We start from the raw sequence: 21,432 nt of genomic DNA, 5'->3' as shown, positions 1-21,432 counted from the left end.
GCGTGGACTCGCCTAAACCCAACCCACTCTCAGTCCGATCACTTGCCCAACTCGCCCCACGCGAGCTAAGGCTTTCAGCGCTTGATAGGGTGGGACCCACTGTTAAGGCCGCTGTCGGCAACCATCATAAGCCCAACGGCTCTTTTTATCATCCGATGACTGAAATTTTTGGACCGTTGGTTGATCCAATGGTCCATATTCAAATTTTGTTTTTTAAAAAATGTAATTTTAAAATACATTGAATCCAACGACTGAGATCGAATATAATTAAATCTAACAGCCTAAATTTAAATCCAACAGCTAAAACAATTAAAAAAATTATTTAACTCAAACTGCACCCAAAAACTCTATAAATGCCTATGTATTTGTTCAAACATCCACACAAAACTCACTTTTCTCCTACAATTCTTCCAAATTTTCTTTCTACCATTTCTTCCCATTTCCAAATATTTCAAGATGGTAAGAGAGTATATTAGAGGTCGTAATTGTACCCATGAGGAAGATGTTGCTTTATGCTTGGCATGTTTCTATTAGCGAAAAAGGTGCAGTTGGCACAAATCAAAATAAAAAGGTTTTGTGGGATAAAATCATTGAAAAATTCCATGAGCAGGAAATCTCGGACGCTCGATGAAATAATCTTTCATCATTCGGTCATGACACTCTTCTCTATCGTGCTGCACAAATGAACGCCCCGTGACAGAACCACGATAGCTAGATTTGGCATAGTGCTCATATTGCATAAGCGAGTTTGCAAATTCAACTTCTGCATTGATCATTTCTGCATCCTCAATATCAAGGCTTGCTTGGTATTTTGCCATCTGCATTGCCCTGCTACGCCTTCTTCTATCACCCATTGATGAGATATTGAGGATTTTTAGGAAACAAAAACACTTTGAAAGTTGAAGGATTGGTGAATATGTTGTGTGATGGTCTGATATTCAACCTGTGTTTATATAGAGGATGATTGAAGGTTTCAGTTTTATGTGTGTAGGTTTGTGTTTCATGCGTGTCATGTGTTTTGTATGTGTTTCACATTTGTTCTGTGTGTGCTCCATCTCTATCATGTGTTTTGTATGTACTTCACATGTGTATGTGCTTCACATGTGTTTTGCATGTGCTTTATATGTGTTTTGTGTGTCTGGTATGCTTTATGTATTTTGTGTTTATGCATCTCTATCATGATTTTCATATTCTTCTCTAGTGTTTCATGAGTTTCATATATCGATTTAGTGATTTTTCAATATTTATTGGAATTTAAATATTTTTAGATTAAAATGTTCATAAAATTAATTTACGATAGTCTACATAATTTTTTTTTTTAAAAGTAAATTTAAGAAAAAAAGTAGCCTAAGTTCATTCATTAATAATCTGGGGCTAAAATTTCAGGCCAGAAGGGTTAGAGTAGAAAAACTGTTTCTGGGCTAAAAAATTTTGTTTTTTGCCTAAGGGTTGGAGATGGTGTAAAAAGATGGTACAAATGATAGTACACATAGATAGTAAGAGTAAAATTTTTGATATTTCATATGTGCTTTCGATTTCAGGTTTTGCTTTTCTTTTTGTCTGCATTTCATCAAAATTTTCTTTTCTTTTTCAATAAATCATTAATATGTAGCATACAAATTGTTGTATACCACAGGTAATTCATATACTAAAGAAATTCCTGGAGATTGAGATTTTTACAAAAAGATTCCCTGAAAATATATATTCCCAGTTCTGTCAAGGAGTGCAAAGGATTCGAGCTTTGAAGGATGCCCATGTAAGCTAGTAGTTTAAGGATGAATTAATGTTGTTTGTGTTGTATTTATAGCCTTCTAACTATCTGATAAAATGACGATGTTTTCCCTTTCACTTTTTTTTTTTGTGAAACAATGGATAGTATTTGATGAAGCAACTGAACATCTTGGGGGAGGGGGGGGGGGGGGGAATATGCTTTTCACTTCTAAGCTACCATTTTTTTCTTTGTTTTAATATTAATTTTGTTGTTTAACCTTTGTCAAAGCTCTTAGTTTGATGTTTGTTGATGTATGTGAAAACATTTTATGATTTAAATACCAATTAATGTCCGATGTTATGCTTGAGTTTTAGGAAGAAAGAATACAGCAGGTTACGATGGATGCAGATGAAAGGGACGAACGGTATTAATAATCCTAAAATTGCATGTTGGGGTTAGTAAATTGATAAAAAAAATATTAAAAAAAAAAAAGCTCTTGAAAACTCAAAACCACGAACAACACTACGAGATGTCAAATATATGTCAAATTTCAAAGATCCAAATTAGACTGGGAACAAAAAAACAGATTTGATGCAAATTGTAAAGAAAAGTCTAAGGAAGCGAGAAAGAGAATCAGAGTTGGTGATTTAAGTTCCGTTCCCTCATTCGATATTTTCAAAGGCGTGACTATTGCCTTTTTTTGTAGTGATCAAACTTCCTAGGAAGGTGGAACTAGTGGTAATCATTAGAGTAGGAAGAGTACTGAGATTATTCTAATTCCAGATTTCTCCTATGCTACAAATGAAAAAATAGAGATGAGTTATGTGTAACGTCAAGGAGTATTACTACTAGGGAACTAGTTGATCCCATACACTTTCCTTCTTTCTCTTACTCACTAAAGACTTTCTGACCTCAAATAAATAAAGATGTCATAAGCAGTAACAAGTAAACACTAGAGTCGAAATGTGACATTTTATTACCAACACACCACACATACAAGAATGAGGCTCAAAAACACACAAAGCACACTACAACATTATGACCTCCAAAACAACTACAAAGGAAAAACTCAACCCAAAAGGTGAGCCCTACACAGAAAAACACACAAAGAAACCCTAAGGGCATGGATCCTCTTCCGCCGTCGAGATAAGAACTAACCCTGAAACAAAAAAAAGAACCAAATTTCATCATCCTCTAGCAAACAATCCACATGTTGGAACAGCAGCCACCAAGAGAATGAACGGAAGCTACCCCAACAGGTAGCAGGGTCGAGACCAACACACAGGAGGAAATTGGTGGTGTAAAACCCGAGCCGAAGCACTACGCACAATCTAATATGGCCGTGAAACACGACTAAACAAAATGCTTGAGGAACGAAGCAATTGCGGAGTGGAGAGAGGACAAGTCCAAGTGAGAGACAAAGAAATTGGTTTGAGTAGATGCGTGGGGGTGGAGAGATAAGTGGGAGGCGAAGAAAGGGGAAATCATAAAAAGAAGCATTCCGATTGTGGGCAGAGGCTGGCTAAATCAAAGGCGCAAGGGGTGGAAACAAAGGGAAAAAATGGGCCGGAAAAAATAGAGCAGCAGAGAAGAAAACAAGAAAGCACAAAGAGAAAAAGGGCTGCCACCGACATTGGCCATGGTTAGGGCCGGCGACAAAACGATTTACCGGAATGAAGAACTCGCTCACACAAGGAGAAGAACTCTCACACACAGATAAAGACTCACACAGGGAGAAAAAAAATACAAACCCTAGAACTTTAGCCCGGAACCATGCAACTTCTCTTGAGTAATGGAGTCTAGTTTTTTCACCATCTCAGGGGTCAAACTATTCATCCAATCTCCAACTTCACCTTTCCTAAAGAATGCCCTATTCTCGATACCGGCCGGTAATTTCCCACTTTTATTCACAACCAAATTACTTAAATTGTCAAAACTACACAACCTTAAGATACCGTCCACAACTCCATGTGTCTCTTCTTCCGGGGAAAATGGGCACCCCAAGAACTCGGCCAGCCTCCTCAGGTGAAGAGTGGGCTCTTGTTTCATTTCCTCATACTTGATGAAAAATGCACTTTCAGGCCTCTTTAAGCTCTCCTTCCAAAACCCGAGTACGTGATCCCAAAAGGGTCCGGAGTTACTCACTCCCCGGCAGAACTTATCGAACGCTTCGTCAAGTGACATGGTTCCACTACCCACTGGCCTCAGTTTGTTCGAGAAGTGCCAAAGTGAAACAAACACATCTTTAGGTTCTCTACACGCGTAAACAACTTTGCAACCCGAATGTTTGACAGAATCCGGCAGACAAACATACGGTAGATGAGTCGAAATGAGCCTTGGACGGGGCAGGGAGGAGAGGTCAGGAAGTACCTGTTTGTCGGTGTAGACATCGAACTCCAAACAGGGCACAAGAACATGAGGATTTTCTGTGAGCAAAGGGTGTCGCTGAGGGTCCAGATAGTGCGCTCGTTTCACAAGGGCAAACAAAAGTGCCTTGAGCCAAGTGGTGCCTGATTTGGGAGTGGTAACAAGAACGATATCAGAATCTACGGCTTGGAAGTGTTTCTGGCATGTCAAAACTCCATGCATTTGCTTAGTTGACAGCCAAAAACCATGGTACTTGTGAAGGCCATCTGCAACCCAACCTTTTTCTGTAGGTAGAGAGAATATAAAGTCTATGTCTTCTTGGCTGAGTTCCTTTTCTTGCAAGTATCGGGGAACAACAGGAGGAGGAGGTTGAGGTGTTTTCATGGTATATTCAGAATAGGAAAGGCGCCAAAGACGTCTTGGCTGTTTTCTTCAATGGTCGACTAGCATATATAGTTTGATCCAATATATTCGTCGGCAACAACCCCACCATTGGATCAAGCTGCACATGGTCTTCTCTAATATACATACATACATATATATATATATATATATATATATATAAGTGGTAGGTATAAGTAAACATAAAATATTAATGTGATAAAGGGTCGGCCGTCCAACATGCTTGATTCTAAATTTTTTGGCCTATTTGGTAGTTGATACCAACTTCTTCACTGAATGGTCATTCATTGCTTTTAAATGATCAAGCTGCACATGGTCTTCTCTAATATACATATATATTAGAGAATTTTTTGGCCTATTTGGTAGTTGATACCAACTTCTTCACTGAATGGTCATTCATTGCTTTTAAATGGATCACAAAGAACACAACAACATTAGGCCCTCCAAAACAACAACAGAAGAAAAGCCCAACCCAAAAAGTGAACTCTACACAAAATCACACACTAAGAAACCCAAATGCATGGATCCTCTCCCGTTGCCGAAGCACCTGCAGTACTTTCCGCCGACCACGAATCAATCATCCTGTAAACGCCAGAGATAAGAACTAGCCAAGTCCTTGAAACCAAATGTATATACACAAGCGTACATACATATATATTAATACACACACACATGTATACAACCACCTCTACGTAAAGTAGTGCATGCCAATTGTAGTTCGAAAACAAATGGAGCAGAGCTCCTATTTATACTACAAACGAGGCAGCTAACAGTAGCCTCTAATTGGACCAAATGGACGGCAGAAAGTGGTAAGTTTGCTCATGGATGACTTAAGCCATTAATTCAACAGCTCCTACCATATAACCATGAGTCACACACACATGATGACTGCATGTTAATTCACGGCCACCTTCAGCTTAATTAGTGCATGCAAACCCAAGCTAATCATGTAAAGAAAGCTCCACGTAAGTAGCTTGGTGGCTATCAAATTGATCTCCACGTGGCTAATTCCGGACTTGTGGCTGTCATCACACATATGTCCAACATGAAATCATCTTAAAAATTCATTCAAGTTCTGAAAAGTAATCCGAAACATGTTAATGACGTTCATAACCTTTTCATAAATACATTCTCAATAAATAACCTAAACATATATTTTTTTTTCCAAATATTTCTCTTCTAGATAATAAATTCTTGGGATCTCACACAACAATATCTATATTATGCCCAACTTATTAATTAACATAGCACAATCAGACATATGTAGAGTTTTATCCAAAAATACTTCAATATTAGTTGGATGCCAAATAGCGTAGAGTGCACATTATAAATAGAGGCCAGAGCGCATTTGCTGCAAGAAACACAAGTTCATTTCCATAAAAATTAAAGACTTTATTCATTTCCGGATATTTGCATTACGATGTGCACTTGTTTGGAGTTACCTAAATGTTAGGAGAGATCCATAGTGAAATTTTTTAATCTAGGGTTTAGGATACAAAGGAGAGATTTCCACTTTATTGTGCCCGCTTGTGCAGCTTTATCAACTTTTATTGGAACTCGTATGCTTTCTGAATAACTTCTATGCAGAACTTGCGGACCGTAATATTTGCCGAGTTTTACTATACTTATAATCTATTTGTTTATCATTTGCACTATCTTTTTAGTAAAGAAAAACTAATGAAAATAACTTAAAAATTTTGAGTTTTAACGAAAATAACAAAAATATGTTGTAAGTGAATGGTACCAGAATTGACTTTTTAGAGTAAAAATGTGATTTTTCATTAAAATGAACAGTACCGGAAGTGTTTTGTTAAAGTTCCATTTTAATAAAGATAAGGTCTGCCAACATGCGTGAGTTCTATCTTTATCAAGACCAAACCCAACCCTGGGCTATTTGCCAAATTTCCCCATTTATTCCCACCCCCAACCCAACCCAACCCAAATGCCAGACAAAAGCCCAATACCCTCCCCCAAGAATTAGCCCAGAAACGCGTGGACTCGCCTAAACCCAACCCACTCTCAGTCCGATCACTTGCCCAACTCGCCCCACGCGAGCTAAGGCTTTCAGCGCTTGATAGGGTGGGACCCACTGTTAAGGCCGCTGTCGGCAACCATCATAAGCCCAACGGCTCTTTTTATCATCCGATGACTGAAATTTTTGGACCGTTGGTTGATCCAATGGTCCATATTCAAATTTTGTTTTTTAAAAAATGTAATTTTAAAATACATTGAATCCAACGACTGAGATCGAATATAATTAAATCTAACAGCCTAAATTTAAATCCAACAGCTAAAACAATTAAAAAAATTATTTAACTCAAACTGCACCCAAAAACTCTATAAATGCCTATGTATTTGTTCAAACATCCACACAAAACTCACTTTTCTCCTACAATTCTTCCAAATTTTCTTTCTACCATTTCTTCCCATTTCCAAATATTTCAAGATGGTAAGAGAGTATATTAGAGGTCGTAATTGTACCCATGAGGAAGATGTTGCTTTATGCTTGGCATGTTTCTATTAGCGAAAAAGGTGCAGTTGGCACAAATCAAAATAAAAAGGTTTTGTGGGATAAAATCATTGAAAAATTCCATGAGCAGGAAATCTCGGACGCTCGATGAAATAATCTTTCATCATTCGGTTATGACACTCTTCTCTATCGTGCTGCACAAATGAACGCCCCGTGACAGAACCACGATAGCTAGATTTGGCATAGTGCTCATATTGCATAAGCGAGTTTGCAAATTCAACTTCTACGTTGATCATTTCTGCATCCTCAATATCAAGGCTTGCTTGGTATTTTGCCATCTGCATTGCCCTGCTACGCCTTCTTCTATCACCCATTGATGAGATATTGAGGATTTTTAGGAAACAAAAACACTTTGAAAGTTGAAGGATTGGTGAATATGTTGTGTGATGATCTGATATTCAACCTGTGTTTATATAGAGGATGATTGAAGGTTTCAGTTTTATGTGTGTAGGTTTGTGTTTCATGCGTGTCATGTGTTTTGTATGTGTTTCGTGTGTGTCATGTGTTTCACATGTGTTCTGTGTGTGCTTCATCTCTATCATGTGTTTTGTATGTACTTCACATGTGTATGTGCTTCACATGTGTTTTGCATGTGCTTTATATGTGTTTTGTGTGTCTGGTATGTTTTATGTATTTTGTGTTTATGCATCTCTATCATGATTTTCATATTCTTCTTTAGTGTTTCATGAGTTTCATGTATCGATTTAGTGATTTTTCAATATTTATTGGAATTTAAATATTTTTAGATTAAAATGTTCATAAAATTAATTTACGATAGTCTACATAATTTTTTTTTTTTTTTTAAAAAAGTAAATTTAAGAAAAAAATTAGCCTAAGTTCGTTCTTTAATAATCTAGGGCTAAAATTTCAGGCCAGAAGGGTTAGAGTAAAAAAACTGTTTCTGGGCTAAAAAATTTGGTTTTTTGCCTAAGGGTTGGAGATGGTCTAAAGAGATGGAACAAATGATAGTACACATAGATAGTAAAAGTAAAATTTTTGATATTTCATATGTGCTTTCGATTTCAGGTTTTGCTTTTCTTTTTGTCTGCATTTCATCAAAATTTTCTTTTCTTTTTCAATAAATCATTAATATGTAGCATACAAATTGTTGTATACCACAGGTAATTCATATACTAAAGAAATTCCTGGAGATTGAGATTTTTACAAAAAGATTCCCTGAAAATATATATTCCCAGTTCTGTCAAGGAGTGCAAAGGATTCGAGCTTTGAAGGATGCCCATGTAAGCTAGTAGTTTAAGGATGAATTAATGTTGTTTGTGTTGTATTTATAGCCTTCTAACTATCTGATAAAATGACGATGTTTTCCCTTTCACTTTTTTTTTTTTGTGAAACAATGGATAGTATTTGATGAAGCAACTGAACATCTTGGGGGAGGGGGGGGGGGAATATGCTTTTCACTTCTAAGCTTCCATTTTTTTGTGAAACAATGTCCGATGTTATGCTTGAGTTTTAGGAAGAAAGAATACAGCAGGTTAGGATGGATGCAGATGAAAGGGACGAACGGTATTAATAATCCTAAAATTGCATGTTGGGGTTAGTAAATTGATAAAAAAATATTAAAAAAAAAAAAGCTCTTGGAAACTCAAAACCACGAACAACAAGACGAGATCTCAAATGTATGTCAAATTTCAAAGATCCAAATTAGACTGGGAACAAAAGAACAGATTTGATGCAAATTGTAAAGAAAAGTCTAAGGGAGCGAGAAAGAGAATCAGAGTTCGTGATTTAAGTTCCGTTCCCTCCTTCGATATTTTCAAAGGCGTGACTATTGCCTTTTTTGTAGTGATCAAACTTCCTAGGAAGGTGGAACTAGTGGTAATCATTAGAGTAGGAAGAGTGCTGAGATTATTCTAATTCCAGATTTCTCCTATGCTACAAATGAAAAAATAGAGATGAGTTATGTGTAACGTCAAGGAGTATTACTACTAGGGAACTAGTTGATCCCATACACTTTCTTTCTTTCTCTTACTCACTAAAGACTTTCTGACCTCAAATAAATAAAGATGTCATAAGCAGTAACAAGTAAACACTAGAGTCGAAATGTGACATTTTATTACCAACACACCACACATACAAGAATGGAGGCTCAAAAACACACAAAGCACACTACAACATTATGACCTGCAAAACAACTACAAAGGAAAAACTCAACCCAAAAGGTGAGCCCTACACAGAAAAACACACAAAGAAACCCTAAGGGCATGGATCCTCTTCCGCCGTCGAGATAAGAACTAACCCTGAAACAAAAAAAAGAACCAAATTTCATCATCCTCTAGCAAACAATCCACATGTTGGAACAGCAGCCACCAAGAGAATGAACGGAAGCTACCCCAACAGGTAGCAGGGTCGAGACCAACACACAGGAGGAAATTGGTGGTGTAAAACCCAAGCCGAAGCACTACGCACAATCTAATATGGCCGTGAAACACGACTAAACAAAATGCTTGAGGAACGAAGCAATTGCGGAGTGGAGAGAGGACAAGTCCAAGTGAGAGACAAAGAAATTGGTTTGAGTAGATGCGTGGGGGTGGAGAGATAAGTGGGAGGCGAAGAAAGGGGAAATCATAAAAAGAAGCATTCCGATTGTGGGCAGAGGCTGGCTAAATCAAAGGCGCAAGGGGTGGAAACAAAGGGAAAAAATGGGCCGGAAAAAATAGAGCAGCAGAGAAGAAAACAAGAAAGCACAAAGAGAAAAAGGGCTGCCACCAACATTGGCCATGGTTAGGGCCGGCGACAAAACGATTTACCGGAATGAAGAACTCGCTCACACAAGGAGAAGAACTCTCACACACAGATAAAGACTCACACAGGGAGAAAAAAAATACAAACCCTAGAACTTTAGCCCGGAACCATGCAACTTCTCTTGAGTAATGGAGTCTAGTTTTTTCACCATCTCAGGGGTCAAACTATTCATCCAATCTCCAGCTTCACCTTTCCTAAAGAATGCACTATTCTCCAAACCGGCCGGTAATTTCCCACTTTTATTCACAACCAAATTGCTTAAATTGTCAAAACTACACAACCTTAAGATACCGTCCACAACTCCATGTGTCTCTTCTTCCGGGGAAAATGGGCACCCCAAGAACTCGGCCAGCCTCCTCAGGTGAAGAGTGGGCTCTTGTTTCATTTCCTCATACTTGATGAAAAATGCACTTTCAGGCCTCTTTAAGCTCTCCTTCCAAAACCCGAGTACGTGATCCCAAAAGGGTCCGGACGTACTCACTCCCCGGCAGAACTTATCGAACGCTTCGTCAAGTGACATGGTTCCACTACCCACTGGCCTCAGTTTGTTCGAGAAGTGCCAAAGTGAAACAAACACATCTTTAGGTTCTCTACACGCGTAAACAACTTTGCAACCCGAATGTTTGACAGAATCCGGCAGACAAACATACGGTAGATGAGTCGAAATGAGCCTTGGACGGGGCAGGGAGGAGAGGTCAGGAAGTACCTGTTTGTCGGTGTAGACATCGAACTCCAAACAGGGCACAAGAACATGAGGATTTTCTGTGAGCAAAGGGTGTCGCTGAGGGTCCAGATAGTGCGCTCGTTTCACAAGGGCAAACAAAAGTGCCTTGAGCCAAGTGGTGCCTGATTTGGGAGTGGTAACAAGAACGATATCAGAATCTACGGCTTGGAAGTGTTTCTGGCATGCGAAAACTCCATGCATTTGCTTAGTTGACAGCCAAAAACCATGGTACTTGTGAAGGCCATCTGCAACCCAACCTTTTTCTGTAGGTAGAGAGAATATAAAGTCTTTGTCTTCTTGGCTGAGTTCCTTTTCTTGCAAGTATCGGGGAACAACAGGAGGAGGAGGTTGAGGTGTTTTCATGGTATATTCAGAATAGGAAAGGCGCCAAAGACGTCTTGGCTGTTTTCTTCAATGGTCGACTAGCATATATAGTTTGATCCAATATATTCGTCGGCAACAACCCCACCATTGGATCAAGCTGCACATGGTTTTCTTTAATATACATATATATAAGTGGTACGTATAAGTAAACATAAAATATTAATGTGATTTGATCCAATATATTCGTCGGCAACAACCCCACCATTGGATCAAGCTGCACATGGTTTTCTTTAATATACATATATATAAGTGGTAGGTATAAGTAAACATAAAATATTAATGTGATTAAGGGTCGATCGTCCAACATGCTTGATTCTAAATTTTTTGGCCTATTTGGTAATTGACACCAACTTCTTCACTGAATGGTCATTCATTGCTCTTAAATGTTTGTTTATTAGAGAAGAATGACTTATATGACATAAATATTACTATTATTATGTTGTGTTAATTTATGTTCTTATATTATTAGCACGAGATGTTATATAACAATATATTCTTGCTATGTAAGTTTTTATTATTTTTTTAGTCGAAGTCTGAGATATCCTACACTCTGAAAAGTAAGACTAGTCTCCTGTGTGAAATGGAAAGACTAAAGACATTTCAGCGCACCCTAACCATAGTGAAATAGCACATCTTGACATTAGAGACTTCAGTTTATTTAATGAATGTTATAAAAACCATAAATAGATTACTTTATTTAGTTTATTTACTGCATACGTTTGACAGAAGACATTTTGCCAATAATCGAAGATATTGGATGAATCATATCCATGGATAAACTAATCTTAGTGGAGGAGTTGGCGGTCTACTTTCAAAATTTGTTGATTTAAGTAAAGCAACATATTTTTCGACCAAAAAAAAAGTAAAGCAACATATTATATAATTTTGTTTCATCAACATCAAACAGATAACCTATAAGAAATTAACAGGTGACACGCCTCGATCCTGATGTTCTTAGGACATCGGGATGGTCACGTGCTAACCGACATCCGAGGGTGACAAAAACCATTTAATTAATGTAAATACTGAGAACATGTGAGACATGCACATAAATTGTGGCAAGATAATAGAATGTGACTATTCATGCAGTAGTAGAGTACTATCACAATAACAATATTTAACTACCAACAATGAATTGTTATGATTATACATGACATGTTTAGAACATACATCTCCAATATAGAGTACAAGCGGACAGTAAGGTAGAGAAGTGCTATTACAATAGATGTCAAAGCAGAGAGAATATAGCATGATGTCACTGGTAGGAGAATTCCTCATAGCTCGGGTAGTATTCCTCGTTCCTATGTCCTGAGGGGGCGCAAAACAAACATGAGTGGACTAAGTTGATATATATATATATATATATATATATATAATAAAGCAGTTATCAATATACTAACCCCCAAAGTTTTATGAAAACATCAATAGTGTAATATGTAATAGGTTTTCGAAAACCCTAGCATGCCATAAAACCCTCCCGTAATACATATCTCGTATATAGTGTACTAACTAGTGGTATCAATATCTCTTTTCTGCACAGAACAGTGCCCTACACACGCCCGCCTGCCCGAAGGCAATATAAGTAACATCCCTCGAAGGCAATATAAGTAACATCACTCGAAGGCAGAATAGTGACCACTAAATATGCACAAAACATTGAACATAGTCTTTCCAAATATAGGTACATATATCTCAAAAACATCTCCATAGTATAAAGTCATCTATCATCTATACTATAAAGATGTGTGTAAAAAAAACATGTTCTAAATAGTATATCGTCATCCATCAGATATTCTACAAAGAATATGGGTTCAATAGAAAATATGGTATTCCAAAATATTCCAAGTAAGCATGATAATCATATAAGGTAAATCCAATTACTCATCCAACGTTTCATAAAACGTGCTCATTAAATCATGTTTTTCATGTATGCATTTCTACTAGTAAAACATGCATTTTAGAAGGGGTCCATTCACAGATACTCTGTCGTAGAAGAGCCGTATGAAATAGGAATAACAGAATCGCCGCTAGAATTACACCTAAGCAGATAAAGGGTACAATTAATGAAACTATACTCAAACGATTAAATTTGGAAAAACGGGTCAAGGATGTCGAAATTAGCCTAGGAGGGGTTCCGAACGAAAACCCTACTGCGATCCCTTCTCTTTTGCTCGACTTGGTTGCCTAGTGAATTGAAGAAAGCAGGAGTAAAGACGGAAAGGGAGAGCTCTATTGTTATCCATTGTGACGATCGTTTGAGTGTTTGGACTAATGACAACTTGAGTGATGTTGTGTACATGGTGAATTGAATTTTTCAGTAACAATATATTCGTGCTATGTAAATTGTTATGTATTCTTTTGCCGCCCACCCTGACCACAATCAAATGGCACATCTTGTCATTAGAGACTTTAGTATATTTAATGAATGTTAAAAAAAATCATAAATTGATTACTTTATTTAGTTTATTTACTGCATACGTTTGACAGAAGACATTTTGCCAATAATCGAAGATATTGCATGGAATCATTTCAATCGAAAAGCTAATTTGCTAATAATTGAAGATATTGGATGGAATCATATCTATTAAAAATTAAAAAGTTAATTTCAGTGGGAGTAAATTGTAGAAATGGTCCATCAACTTTAATCAAATTAGAACAATGGTCCCTCAACTAAAATTTCATTACCATTGGTCCCTAAGCTTATCAATATGTGTAGTTATGGTCATATTCGTCAACTCCGTCAGAATTTTGTCAAAATGAGTTTTACTTGAGGAACCATTGCTCCAATTGGGTTAAAATTGATGGGCCATTTATATAATTTTTCTTATTTGATTTTTCATATTTGCCCCTTAATTTAGCCTTATGTGCATAATAAGTGACTCATTTTGATGAAAGTTCTAACGGAATTGACAAAAAGGACCATAGTTGTACGTTTTGATGAGTTGAAGAACCAATGGTAATGGATTTTTAGTTGAGAGACCATTGCTCCAATTAGGTTAAAGTTGAAGGATCATTGCTATAATTTACTCTTTCAATGGCAAAGTTAGTGGTCTACTTTCAAAATTTATTGATTTAAGTACAATATGTTGAGTAATGTTAGGAAGACTAAATTTGTAAACAAAAATTTGGAAACTAAAGAACATGGAAGTTGATGATTAGTTAATTACTTAGGTGGCGTTGATAAAAATGTGCGCATTCCTATTAGTGATACATCATTTAGTTTGTAAATTTTGTCTCTAAATTTAATCTCCCTAACATTACTATTTTTGTTTCTTCAACATCAACAAATAACTTACAAGAAATTACCAAGAAAGGCAAATCCTACATTCTCGTATGAACCTCGTGTCAAGGGGCAATCCATCATTGGATCAAGCTGCACATAACATTACACACACACACACACACACACACACACACACACACATATATATATAAGTGATAGGTGGTATCATCCAACTCAATGAATGGTTTATGTTAAACTAACATTCATTGTTCTTAAAATGTTTGTTTATTGGAGAAGAATTCACTTATATGGCATGTGTATTACTACTATTATGGTGTTTCGTATCAACTTATGTTCTTAGATTAGCACGAGATATTACAGTTACAATATATTCGTGTTATGTAAGTCACATTACACACACACACACACACACACACACACACATATATATATATATAAGTGATAGGTGGTATCATCCAACTCAATGAATGGTTTATGTTAAACTAACATTCATTGTTCTTAAAATGTTTGTTTATTGGAGGAGAATTGACTTATATGGCATGTGTATTACCACTATTATGGTGTTTCGTATCAACTTATGTTCTTATATTAGCACGAGATATTACAGTTACAATATATTCCTGCTATGTAAGTTACGCATTTTTTGTTGTCGAAGTTTGAGGTATCCTTTACCTTGAAAGGTAAGACTAGTCTCGGGTGTGGCATGGAAAGGCTAAAGGCATATCAGTTTGCCCTGACCACAGCCAAATGACAAACGTTCTCTCAAGCCTTCAAATAGAGAATCAACCCAGCATTATGAGTAGTCCAATTGAACACTCTCTTTAAACTTTCTCACTGCTACAGAAGAAACCCAACCCAAATTCAAAGTTTCAATTGACGCCCCTTGCTCTTGCTCGGGATAGGCGGCAGCCCACTACTCCCTCCCTTTTTCCTTCTTCCTTCCTTCCCTCATTTCTCCTTTGTCATTTCCTCTTTTCCTCATCTCTCATCTCTTCTGCCTCTTCCTCTTCACAATATCTCACCCTCTCATCCTTCCTCCCTTCCACTCTTCTTCATTTTTCTTTTATTCTAGACCTCCCCTAAGTTTTATCTCAATTTTCTTTTCCCTGGTCTCAATTATCTCTTAAGCTTGTCTCAGATTTGGGCTTCATGCCCATTATTCAATGTTTTTTGCATGTTTTTTCTGCTTTCTGTCATTCACTTTTCATTCCTCCTTCCTCTTTAACTATGATATTCCATTCCCACACCATCATGTGCTCAGGTCGGCAGACTCCAATAAAAGATTGGATATCATATCCACTTTCCTCCCTCATTTTCACTCCCCCAGTTGGTATGCCGAATCCCCATTGTGGCCAAATGCTATGAGGCCTCTCCTACATTAACAGTATTCTACATACCTTCTTCTTAGCCTCACTTTCTATCCATAAGATACTTTGTTTGTATGCATTTGCAGGGGTTCGTGAAGGGAACTTAGATCCAATGTCCACTTTCTCGGTCCAAAGTTTGGCTTCCTCCGAGAACATGACATCAGGGGCGGTTTGGTTTATGCTGCTTGAGATTATGATTGCATGAGAGATTTTTAGGTCCCAAAAGATGTAATCTGAAACACAAGAAGGTTGAAAACTACAAGCTTTAGGCAAGCCGATGTCTGTTGATTGCATGAGAGATTTTGTTTTCGCTTGCGGAAGTATTATTGAAAAGTTATCTTATACAACTTTTGATTGTTGATATCAGGAGTTTCAAAAACCGACGTCTGTTGATTGCATGAGAGATTTTGTTTTCGCTTGCGAAAGTATTATCGAAAAGTTATCTTATAGTTTGGTTTACTACGTGAACATAGTCCCGTTCTTTGCAAGTACAGGAAAGACGGGGTGTGGGTAGGCCATCTACTTTCGGGTTATTCCTTGCCGATGGAAGATCCAAATCAGTCCAAAGCAGGAACAAATGCAAAAGATACGAAAAAACATTGGTGGAACTTGGAAACACGCAATCAAAGCAGCATTTGAGGCTACCCAGTTGGCTTTCCCTGGTGGGGAAGTTATAGCTCATCCTGATCAAAAGTAAGTTAGGTCTTTGTTAATACGTGACTTGCATATCAAACATTTTTAGGTCCCAAAAGATGTAATCTGAAACACAAGAAGGTTGAAAGCTACAACTCTTAGGCAAGCCGACGTCTGTTGATTGCATGAGAGATTTTGATTTCGCTTGCTGAAGTATTATTGAAAAGTTATTTTATACAACCTTTGATTGTTGATTGCAGGAGTTTCAAAAGCTGGCAAAAGAGCGCTATAACGACTTTCTTAGGTGAGCAGAACATCAAAATTGGCAAACCCAACGATTTCTACTAGATTTGATGAATTGCTTTGCATATATAGTTTGATTTTTAACGATTTCTACTCAAACTTGGACGAAGCAGCAAGCAAATATGAATTATAAATGAAATACATATTTTTCCAAATCAGTTTGTCATTGTGATAGAATGTTGGATCTGAGGCTTGAGTTGAGCCTACGAAAAATACTTGGGCTTATGGACTTCATCATAAAAGACATGGGCCGCCTTGCGCTGGGTACAATAAGAATACGGAGGTGTCGTGCAGCCGGACTGAGCTAAGAATTAATGAACATTATGAAGACCCAATGCGAGAAAAAATTAAAGGACAAAGCCCTTGGCTTGGCTTTCAGAAAAGTTACTTACCTACAACAGGATGCCATTATGAGGCGTTTCAAGTTAATTAAGTACTAATATGCGGTCATTTAATATTATAGTCTAATGATATTCTTCTTAAGTGAGAGATTTTAGGTTCGATTCTTGTCTAAGACGATTTTGAACCATATTATTATGTTAGCCCAGTGTGAGGCTTAGACCTCTACCCCTTTAGTATAGATATTATAGTTTGTTAAAAAAAAAAAAAAAACAAAAAAGTACTGATATGCGTTTTAATTTCAACAGATAGCAAGGCTTGAGTTTTTAAATACCGTCACAATGATACACTCAATACATAGAAGTTCTTTCGAATCTTCTCATATTTAAGACACTAAAATATAGTGAAATAAAAGTAGCATTCGGCCTTTGTGAATAAACCTTTCCTTGCTCTGAAGTGCTGGATTAGTCTCCGTCACTGTATTTTCTCATTGATTACGTGATTAAGTTTCTCTGAGTTGACAATTAGTAATTATTAATGACAATTGCCTTAAGCATGCATGAACCACCACACTAAAATTAGGGTTCGTCATGTCTTACATAGACAGTCTTTCTTTGGGTGGGGGTCCACTTTAAAGTTTGAACAACAAGTTTCCTTTTTTTTTTTTCTCTCTCTTTATCCCTTTTCTCTTTAGACGACAGTGCTGATAATGGGAAAAGGGTCTCGGGTCTGGAGGATTGTGGAATTATGTTCATTCATTATACATCGTGCGGTCAGTTTTTATTAGGTACTATTTATATTTAATTTTAAATAATTTCTAACTGTACGATATGCAATGAACGGACATGATTACACGATTCCTCGGATCCCCAAGAAAAGAATCCAGCGAGGATCCTTTTCCCTGATAATGACGGAGTGAGTTTGACAAATTATTCGAGTTGTCACCTTAATAATGATTAAGCTCTCGTTTAACGATCGATTGTTTCGTGTTAGTTTTTATTTGGAGGTAAGAAGAAGAGGGAAGAAAGGATGGTGGTGTACATTTCAGTGGCGGAGCCACTAAGGGACCACCAGAATGGTTCCTAGCCAACCTTGCCTTTCTTTTTTCTTGCTAATATAATCAATCTAGTACCCTCAAAATTCACGTGTGTTCTAAATCGAAACTCTTTTCAGTTCTAGGTCAAACCTCATTTTCTCTCTATCCGTCTTATTAAAGTGCAGTCTTCACTTCTCATCTTTATTCCATCCAGTTTTCTTTGGCTTTAATTGCTTACTCTATACCTCATATTTGGGATTTTTGGGTTTGTGCAATGTTTTAGTTCTCTCAATTGATTTTAAGGTCTTTCAATTTTTATGCGTATTACTCCAATGTCTCATGTATAGAGTTCAAATTAACTATGCATGTGAGAGGTCCTTCAACACATAAAATTATAATTCCGCCACTGAAAGTTGTAAAATCAACGTACAAGAAAAGGCATGCAAACTAAAAACTTAAAACTATGTTAAGTTGTTTCCATTCATTCTTTTTCTTTCTTCCCTCCTTTCACCCTCCAAGCACACCAAAAAAAAAACATACAAAAGCTAAAAAAAAAAAAAAAAAAAAAATGTAATTATTCAATTTGTAGGGAGAGATACACTTGTATGACTCAAAATTCAAGGACTCCAACTTTTTTCCAATTCACTTACTGACAGTAGAAAAATTCCCTATGTTTTATCATTTTATTTCGTTATCCTAATATTCAAGAGTATATTATATACCCATATGGTCCATATTCTAAAGCATCAACTCAAATTAATTATCACAGTTTTGAACATCGAAACAGATCTGATGCAAAAGTGAAACTAGTGCTAATTTTAGTCATTAGAGTTGGATTACTGATTTGTAGAGATGATGACAAAAAATATTAGGCACTAGTTTATCTTTACTTATATGGAATTAATAATTCAATTTCTCATTAGTGACTTATTCCAACGTTTATTAAACATGAGTACTGATATTATTCTAATTCCACATTTCTCATATGCTACGCATGGAAAAAATAGAGAAGAGTTACTATTAGGTAACTGTTGATATGCGTTAAGTCAAGGATTATTAATACTAGGCAACTAGTTGATCCCAGACATTTCCTTCTTTCTCTTCCTCATTAATGACTTCTCGACCCCAAATAAAAAAAAGATGTCAAAAGCATTAATAAGCAAACCCTAGATTTTTTTTTTTTGTCACAAGGCGACGTTTTATTACCAACACACCACATATACAAGAGTGGAGGCCTTAAAAACACACAAAGCACACAACAACATTGGCACCTCCAAAATAGCTACAAAAGAAAAGCCCAACCTAAAAGATGGGCTCTAAACAGAAAAACGCACAAAGAAACCCTCACACACAGATAAAGGGCTGCGGCCACCCTTGGCCATGGCTAGGACCAAGGACAAAACGATTTACCAAAATTTGAAAAAACTCACTCACACAAGGAGAATAACTCTCACACACAGATAAAGACTCCCACACAATGCAAACCCTAGAACTTTAGCCCGGAACCATGCAACTTCTCTTGAGTAATGGAGTCTAGTTTTTTCACCATCTCAGTGGTCAAATAATTCATCCAATCTCCAACTTCACCTTTCCTAAATAATGCACTATTATCCATACCACCCGGCAATTTCCCACTTTTATTCACAACCAAATTGCTTAAATTGTCAAAGCTACACAACCTAAAGATACCGTCCACAACTCCATGTGTCTTTTCTTCCGGGGAAAATGGGTACCCCAAGAACTCGGCCAGCCTCCTCAGGTGAAGAGCGGGCTCTTGTTTCATTTCCTCAAACTTGATGAAAAATGCACTTTCAGGCCTCTTTAAGCTCTCCTTCCAAAACCCGAGTACGTGATCCCAAAAGGGTCCGGACGGATTCACTCCCCGACAGAACTTATCGAACGCTTCGTGAAGTGACATGGTTCCACTACCCATAGGCCTCAGTTTGTTGGCGAAGTGCCAAAGTGAAACAAACACATCTTTAGGATCTTTACACAAGTAAATGACTTTGCAACCGGAATCCAGCAGAGAAACATACGGTAAATGAGTCAAAAAAAAGCCTCAGAGTGGCCAGGGATGAGAGGTTGTCAATGTAGACATGGATCTCCAAAAAGGGCACAAGAACATGAGGGTTTTCTGTAAGCAAAGGGTGTTGCTGATGGTCCAGATAATGCGCTCGTTTCACTAGGGCAAACAAAATTGCCTTGAGCCAAGTGGTGCCTGATTTGGGAGTGGTAACAAGAACAATATCAGATTCTAGGGCTTGAAAGTGTTTTTGGCATGCCAAAACTCCCTGCATGTACGAAGTTCCCTGCCTGTTGATCAATTTGTGTAGTTTTTTTATTTTATTATTACTTACCAATGCTCTTTGCTTTTCGTTTTATAGGTGTTCATGTATGTTGTTGCAGCACATTAGATCATCTTAAAGATCCAGTCTTGTCCCAAATAGCCTTTTATTAGATGAATACTCAAGAAACATGAAGTTCTCAACTGCACATGGAACTCAATAGCAGCTTACTTGCCCTCACACCCCAGAGCAAAATGGGTGTGCAGAATGTAAGCACAGGCATATTGTTGAGACTGCTCCAACACTTTTGGCAGCATCTCAGGTGCCTCATGCTTATTGGGTTGAGGCATTTGCCAACTCAGTTTATCTTATCAACAGATTACCCACAATTTCCAGATATTCTCCTTAGCAGTCTCTCTTCAAGAAAGTTTCAGATTACAAATCTCTCATAGTTTTTTGCTGTAGTTGTTTCCCTTGGTTAAAGCTATACACATCTTCAAAATTGGATCCCAAAAGCAAGCCCTGTGTCTTATTGGGGTATAGTCTCAATCATAAGGGCTATTTGTGTCTACATCCAGCCACTCATAGACTGTATATCTCAAGGCAAGTGTTTTTTGATGAATTGACTTTTCCCTTTCATACTTTGCAATCTCCACTATCATCATCTATTACCTTACCATTATCCCATTCACCTATTCCAACTTCCCTAACATTTCATGCTTTGCCTTCAAATCCTATACATATCTCTGATCCTATACCTCTACTAGTTCCTTCAAATATTGTCTCTACATCCACTTCCATTCCCTCATCAGATTCACCACCTTCTCCACCCATCTCAACTTTTGCAATACATTCACCTTCTTCACAGGCTTCCTCACCTATTAATATTCACCCAATGCAGACAAGATCCAAGTCAGGCATTTTCAAACCTAAAGCCCTAACTACAACTAAACATCTTATTCCTTCTCATCTTGCAGTTAACTATGTCTCTACCACCTACTTACAAGCCTCAAAACATTCTCATTGGCGCACAACAATGCAATAGGAGTTTAATGCACTTCTTAATACTGGTACTTGGTCTCTTATACCCCATTCTTCTTCCCACAATCTTGTGGGATGTAAGTGGGTCTTTCGAATTAAAAGAACACCAGATGGCTCCATTGACAGGTATAAAGTCCAGTTGGTTGCAAAAGGATTTCACCAACAAGAAGGCTTGGACTACACTGAAACTTTCAGTCCAGTGGCAAAACTTATCACCATTAGACTCATTCTCACTCTTGCAGCTCAATTTGATTGGTTCCTCAACCAATTAGATGTCAGTAATGTTTTCTTACATGGAACACT

At 37.3% G+C, this 21,432-nt stretch overlaps 1 protein-coding gene and 2 pseudogenes across 2 annotated transcripts; all 3 read right to left on the bottom strand.

Annotated features, from left to right (window-relative positions):
- Positions 1 to 2,664: 2,664 nt before the first annotated feature.
- On the bottom strand, positions 2,665 to 4,582 carry LOC137730565 (cytosolic sulfotransferase 12-like). The gene has a single exon (XM_068469549.2). It carries the CDS (start codon positions 4,460 to 4,462, stop codon positions 3,464 to 3,466), a length of 999 nt encoding a protein of 332 aa, XP_068325650.1. The 5' UTR covers positions 4,463 to 4,582; the 3' UTR covers positions 2,665 to 3,463.
- A 4,479-nt stretch (positions 4,583 to 9,061) lies between these two features.
- LOC137730629 (cytosolic sulfotransferase 12 pseudogene) lies at positions 9,062 to 10,951 on the bottom strand (annotated as a pseudogene). The gene has a single exon (XR_015957610.1). The product of XR_015957610.1 is annotated as a cytosolic sulfotransferase 12 pseudogene (transcript).
- Positions 10,952 to 19,289: 8,338 nt separating this feature from the next.
- On the bottom strand, positions 19,290 to 20,100 carry LOC137730712 (cytosolic sulfotransferase 15 pseudogene; annotated as a pseudogene).
- Between the last annotated feature and the right edge of the window lie 1,332 nt (positions 20,101 to 21,432).

This window comes from Pyrus communis, chromosome 16 (assembly GCF_041283825.1).
Source record: "Pyrus communis isolate YQ-2024b chromosome 16, ASM4128382v1, whole genome shotgun sequence".
In the NCBI taxonomy this organism is placed as follows: domain Eukaryota; kingdom Viridiplantae; phylum Streptophyta; class Magnoliopsida; order Rosales; family Rosaceae; genus Pyrus; species Pyrus communis.
Note: the sequence above shows the minus strand (reverse complement) of the source record. Positions and strands in the feature narration are given on the sequence as shown.